The 7,239-nt window shown below is 31.3% G+C and overlaps 1 protein-coding gene across 1 annotated transcript; it reads left to right on the forward strand.

The window, feature by feature from the left end:
* The first annotated feature begins 4,125 nt into the window (after window positions 1-4,125).
* On the forward strand, window positions 4,126-6,444 carry LOC135149651 (uncharacterized). The gene is made up of 2 exons (XM_064085422.1): window positions 4,126-4,800; window positions 5,518-6,444. Exons 1-2 carry the CDS (start codon window positions 4,126-4,128, stop codon window positions 6,442-6,444), a joined length of 1,602 nt encoding a protein of 533 aa, XP_063941492.1.
* Window positions 6,445-7,239: the final 795 nt, after the last annotated feature.

The raw sequence follows: 7,239 nt of genomic DNA on the forward strand, positions 1-7,239 counted from the left end.
GGGTTAAAATTATATTATTTCTCTCACTGTAATTATATATTTATACTTATAATTACGATATTTATTTAGATGAGTATAAATTTAATTTTATAAAATAAGAAATATTTATCTCGTATAATAATCGAAAAATTATGTACGACACGTAATACATGTTAATCAGGAGATTGTATTTTTTCAATCAAGTAAATAAAAAACTCGTTCTAATCAGTAGGGTGTGAAGAAGGCTCGCATAATTTAAAAGAAGATTTATCAAATTGATCTAAAATTATAAATATTGATTAGTCATGTAAAAATTTATTGTTAGACGCATATATAATCACATTTTTTACTGTCCTTTTGAACATCTTATTGTCCGAATTTAAGAATTCCTTAAAATTTTCAGTCTCGCTACTACTAAATAGTTAAAATTCTTTTATTTATTTATAATTATCGGATAATTCTCATGTGACAATAATATGGATTGATGATGATGTGTTTTTTGTGTATTATAATATCGTAAATTTTGCTCACTCAAATATTTAATACTCACATTTTTATGTTACATCTTTATATGTGGCATTAACTTCAACTTAGAGAATGGGGACGGGAGTGGGGCAAGTAATTTCAGGATCATAAATTTTTCCGATTTCTTGTATTGAATAAAGTAATGTCTGATTAAGTTCGATCAGATCGGTGAATGCGTCTTCTAATATCAGTCATTATTATTATATTATAATTATATAATTAAATTAACTTTTATGCATTAAGTTATTTTTATTTGCATGATTAGTCTTTGTAGTCATATTTTAGAAAATATGTATGCACTTAACTTATTTATGAAATAATATAAATTATTAACTTCAATAGAGCATGCCGTAAAAATATATATTTGCAAATAGTCACTCATTTAAACAAAATGTTATGTATATATAAAGACAAATATATTGGATTTTTATATCTATTTTCAACCACTGATATAATGAATATTTTGTCCTAGTAAATTATGAAGTCACTGTGAAATTTCTAAAATTGGTCATAATTTGTGTTAATTTTATATTATTTCTCTCATCGTAATTATATATTATACTTATAATTACGATATTTATTTAGATTAGTATAAATTTAATTTTATAAAATAAGACATATTTAATTTTATCTCGTTCTCGATAAATCATGTACGACACGTAATACATGTTAATCAGGAGATTGTATTTTTTCAATCAAGTAAATAAAAAATTCGTTCTAATCCGTAGGGTGTGAAGAAGACTCGCACAATTTAAAAGAAGATTTATCAAATCGATCTAAAATTATAAATATTGATTAGTCATTTAAAAATTTAGTGATCGACTCATATAAAATCATATTTTTGACTGTTCTTTTGAACATCTTAATATTGTCTCAATTTAAGAATTCCTTAGAATTTCAAATTGATCTAAAATTATAAATATTGATTAGTCATTTAAAAATTTAGTGGTCTACTCATATAAAATCACATTTTTGACTGTTCTTTTGAACATCTTATTGTCCGAATTTAAGAATTCCTTAAAATTCACAGTGTCGCTACTACAATATAGTTTTTTTTTTTTTTTTTTTTTTTTTTTTTTTTTTGATGCAAGCTACTACAATATAGTTAAAATCCTTTTTTTATTTATAATTATCGGATAATTCTCATTTGACAATAATATGGATCGATGATGATGTGTTTTTCGTGTATTATAATATCATAAATTTTGCTCATTGAAATATTTAATCCTGGCGTTTTTATATTGCATCTTTATACGTGGCATTAACCTCAACTTAATGGACTTGGAAATTTCCAACTTTTTAAGCACTTTATATATGATTGATTTAAAATTTAATTTTATATTTTAGTTGACGAAATCTAAATAAAAATTGATTAAAAATATATCAATATCCACTAATTAGTTTAATAAGTATTGTTAAAATATTTGTTTTGCATATAGTTAAGATTTACGGTGTTGATTTGAATTTTTATAAAAATATAATAAAAACATACACAAATATAATTATTTGACACCATGTTATATAGTAATATTTCAAAAATAAATTCTTTTTTTTTATTGCTTGATTCGGGGTGACTCAACAGGGCAATCCATGGTGCATGATCTCAGATTCCTGCATAATGTCCTTCACTCCATTCTATACACATTGTGGTGAGTATTTTACTTCCGATTAAGTCAATGATGTCAGTGTTTTTTTTATTTAAATTAGATAAATTAATTAATTATATTATATATTAAAAATTTGTATTGATTAATTCGTATGTAGTTAATATTTTAGTTAAAATTTAATAAAAGAAAAGTTAAAATATAAGTATTATTAGTCTAAAATTTAGTAATGACTTATTATAAGTCGTAATATAGTTCCTTTTTTGTGATTGGCTAACGTCATATTGGTTCCTAATATAGCTACTCTTTTGTGATTGGTTAACTACATATTGGTTAAATTTTAGGAGAAGGAAAGTGTAAAATATAGTAGAAAGAAAGTAGAATAAGAGATATTATTGGTCTAAAATTTAAGAAAGAATTCTGATTGGTTCTAAAATAACTCTTTTTTCTGATTGGTTGTGATTGGTTAACTACATATTGGTTAAAATTTAGTAGAAGGAAAGTTGAATAAGGATTATCATTGGTCTAAAATTTAGGAATAATTTTCTGATTGGATCCTAAAATAGCTCCGCTTTTGTGATTGGTTAACTGCACATTGGTTAAAATTTAGTAGAAGGAAAGTTGAAGATGGAATGTTATTGGTCTAAAATTTAGGAAGATCTTCTTATTGGTCCTAAAATAATTCCTCTTTTCTGATTGGTTAACTGGATAGTGTGGTAGACTCAGGTATTATAATATAGGATTGATTGAAATATCTTATATGTTATACTAGATGATATAATTACTTATTAAAATGGTCTAGTACACAGTTTCTATTTACTAAATAATAAAAAAATATAACATATTATACTTAATATACTTGGTTGTATAATATAATGATTATACACAATTATGTAATAAGCTCATGGGTTATTCATAAGTAAGCTCGTGAGCACAAGTCCACGAGCAATTTATTTGTGGGCACAAATTCACAATAAGCTAGTGATGTTCATGAGCACACACTTGTGAAACATGTAACAAGTTGTTCGTGAATGGTTCATGAACAACACTTTTTCTTAATGAGCCAAACTCAAACATTTTTTTTTTTGCTTGATTTAAACTTAAGATTGAGTTAGAGTTTGATACTTTTTTGATAAATGATACATGATCATTCCAGAGTTCAGCTCGAGTTTGCTCATCCATACTATTTAGAGTTCAGCTCGAGTTTGATCAGTTATGTATAGATGTTAAACATCACAATTTATTGCATTTAACAGAATGTAATGCACAATTTAAATAAATGAATGACCACTTTAAAAAGGAGTTTAATGAGTGACAACACTAATACTGTGACGGCAATGGCTTGAATTTAAAGTGGTTCATACCATTATATATTTTATGTTAAATCCATTTTTCATATAATTTTCAGTAGGCAAGTATTTTGACAAACGATAACTGTAATTTAAATTTGCGAATATTTATACACCATGTAGTCCATTTTCGATATAGCTAGTGGCCGGTTGGTAAGTATTTTTGCAAATGTTAATTGCATTTATTTTTTCAAATATTTAAATGATAACATACATGCCTCCTTGAATTCTCGTCTTCTTATAAGTAGGGAGAAAAAGAGAGTAAATTTAATATTATTCTCATTGGTAAATATCTAAAACGAATCAACTCTTATTTGGTTTAATATTATCCTCATTGGTTTTCTTAAGGGTGACGAATTCTTTTGTTCCTTTTAAGGGTTTTTTGACAAGTGATATGACCCTAGCTCTTTTATGTTTCACACACTTTAGACTTATGTATTATGATTGTAATAACAGCATTGCAGAACTATTACACTTATGGTGTTCAACATTTTATACTGGAACTATTAGATTTATATATATTATTCCAATGCTTAACCTGCATAGGCATCTAAATTTGCGCTCGGTTGGTAAGAAATACATAATATTGAATTGATATTCTCTTAAGTACATATATAATACTGCATTTTGCTTCTGCATAATGTAACAGTGAGCAATACTTTTATCAGATGGTGTCAGCTGAACAAAATCAGAATGGGGATAATAATACTGAGAACATATCTGCCGAGCAGTTGCTTTCTGTAGATTCCTCTGATGGTGTCTTCGGGGAACCAAAAGTGCTTCCCCGTGTTGGTGATGACTACCAGGCTGAAATTCCTTCTGTTATCACTGGACCTGAGTATGATAGCTATATGAGCAGTTGCTTTCAGCAGGGATTGCCTGTCCCAGTCAAGTGGACCAGAAATATCAACAAAGAGAATATGAGAGATGCAAAGCAAGGATTTTATACTCAATCAAATAATGCACCTTCGCTATTTGGAAGCGTCAGAGAGACAAACGATCAATACCAAGGGTCCTCTTATTCTTTGGTTCCTGGGGTTTGTGGTGATTCTTGGAACGATATTGAAGAAGCAAGTTTTCTTCTAGGTTTATACATCTTTAAGAAGAACTTTGTGCAGTTGGAAAGGTTTGTCGGAACTAAAAAGATGGGGGATATATTGTTATATTACTACTCAAAATTTTATAGGTCCTCTGAGTACAATAGATGGTCAGGAAGCCGCAAAGGGAAAAGTAAAAAGTGTATATCTGGCCAATTGCTATTTAGTGAATTGAGGCAACAACAACAACTACTATCTCGCCTGCTTTCCCAGGTGTCCGAGGAATGCCAGAAAGCACTAATAAAGGTAATCCATCAACTAGAATCTCTGTTTTCTTATTAGAAGTTGTTGGTTTTTAAGATGTAAAATCATAGATTTATATCATCCTGCAACTGAAGGGCGTATAAATCTGCAGCACACAAGATCTTCTATTTGCCAAGGCAAAAATGATCGACACCATGAAGTTTATTTACACATGCACCTTACCGTTTTTTTGTTGCTGTTGTTTTTAAGACAAAATTTCTTAACTTCTTCATGCAAAAGTTTTCCTTACAAAACTATTTGTTGAACCTGTAAACTAATAAGAGAAAAATTAAGCTGATGAATTTCTGGTACCTATTTCATCGTAACATTATTTCCTGCTCGAGTAGAATCATATATGTTGTGTTTAACATATTCTAGAGTTTGTGCACGGACTGCAGATACTCCAGGAATTTTATTTTCTTGTCACCGTAGCTATATAAGCAACATTAGTCCATATTCCTCCAAAGCATTTCTGTGTTTTGCACTTTTGCTAGTCAACTTTCACATGGGTACATTATAATCTAAGTCAGAAAAATTATGGCCACTGCTTACTCTCTCCAAAAGATGTTTTAGTTTCTGCTTATTTTCTTTGGTAAATCTTATATATGTGAGTGATTTCATGTCAGAACTGATGATTGTCACCGCCTGGAAATGTAGGTGGACTAATCTTATAATTCTCTTATATGGAAATTTAATGGTTCTTCTTTGCTCAACTGGCAGGCTACCAAAGAATATGAGGATAACGATACATCACTAATCGATTATGTATTCTCAATAAAGTCCATGGTTGGGATAGAGACTTTTGTTGATGTAGTTTCTATTGGTAAAGGCAAGAGAGATCTCACAAACAAGGTCATTGAGCCTGTGCGGATACCAACCGGGGAAGCATGTTCCTTCCTGACTTGTACTGAGATTGTCAATTTTTTAACTGGAGGCTATCGGTTGACCAAAGCTCAATCCAGCGATTTATTCTGGATAGCAGTCTGGCCGCGTTTGTTGGCAAGCGGATGGCACTTGCCAAAGAAACAGGCTTGTGTTCCAGGTGCAAAGGATAACCTGGTCTTTCTTACTCCTGGTGTTGAGAAGTTTTCAAGAGGATTGCTGAAAGGAAAACATTATTTTGTCTCTGTTATGGAGGTCTTGGACAAAGTTGGTTCTGAGCCAGAGCTTCTCGAGCCTCGCACTGAAAATGATGAAGGAGAGAAGGAGGAAGAGGGGGATGGCTGGATTGAGGAGATTTCTGACAGCAGTTCCGACGAACCAGTGAAAAAAGTCAAGAATCTGAAAGCTTTGTATGATGACCAGCAGGCAAGGAAGCCAGTGGATATTCACCCGAGCCAAAAGCAGAAGCGCAATGATCTTGATACTTCAACTTCAGTTCGAAAAAAGTATAGGACTGTAGCTTCTTGTTATAACGAAGAGATAGGTTCGGGAAGGATTACTATTCCACCGGTCCTGGAATGTGGTCATCAAGCCAATGTTTGTGGCTCAAATATTTATGATTCAAACAACAAAAATTTTACTCCACAACAACCTGTAAACTTTCCAAACACCTCTGCAGACATCAGTGTTCCTGAGCAGCCTGCTATCTTAAACCCTCGGAGACAGAGTACTAGGAACAGAGCCCCAACGACAAGAGCACTATAAGCCCTGGTAAATGGAGATTTGACAGAAAGTTCAGGGAGGAGGCGGAAGGACTGAGATGCACACAAGACATTAGGATCAAGCTAGTGATGAAGCAAATGATGTCCATAGCTGCAGGATATGGAATTGGTAATGTGATCGATAGTGGTAATCATAGGTGGTTTCTCTCCAGCAAAAAAAAAAAAAAAAAATTGGTTTCAACTTTCAAGATTAGACTTTTTTGTCGGTATAAAGGATTTTCAGGAGCAATGTTTCCAGCTCACAGTACCATTTCATATCAAATGCTTACATGTATGCACTAGACGGTCTTATAATCGTATATTTGTGAATATATTTAGGAGCATGAAACATTTGCGCAGAAATTTATGGAGAGGCTCTCCACTAAGTTTTTTCTAATTCTTGTGGTTCACCCATCTTTACCTTGATCATTTTAAACTATTCACATTGATAAACGGAGCATCAGAAATTTCTTTGATTTAGCACCGTGATTGTACTTAGGAAGGATCTATAGTAAAGTAATTCCTGCGAAGTTTGGAAATAGGATTTTGTCTAAATGCGTAAAACTGTGCTGGAAGCTTGGATCATGTACAGGCTAGTAGAGTATAATCACAACTCTAATGATCTCATGTAGAAAGTTTATCTACAGAACACTATGCCAAACTTAAATTATAGTAATCTCGTGCTAGCCTGCAGCAGAAGGATGAGCAGAACAGAGATTCTTGAAATGCGCAGGGATCAAATGTTCCTCAATCTCTGACCATATTATGAGGAAGTTTTTACTAAAATTAGCCACAGGAA

The sequence above is a fragment of the Daucus carota genome, chromosome 9 (genome assembly GCF_001625215.2).
Source record: "Daucus carota subsp. sativus chromosome 9, DH1 v3.0, whole genome shotgun sequence".
NCBI lineage: Eukaryota > Viridiplantae > Streptophyta > Magnoliopsida > Apiales > Apiaceae > Daucus > Daucus carota.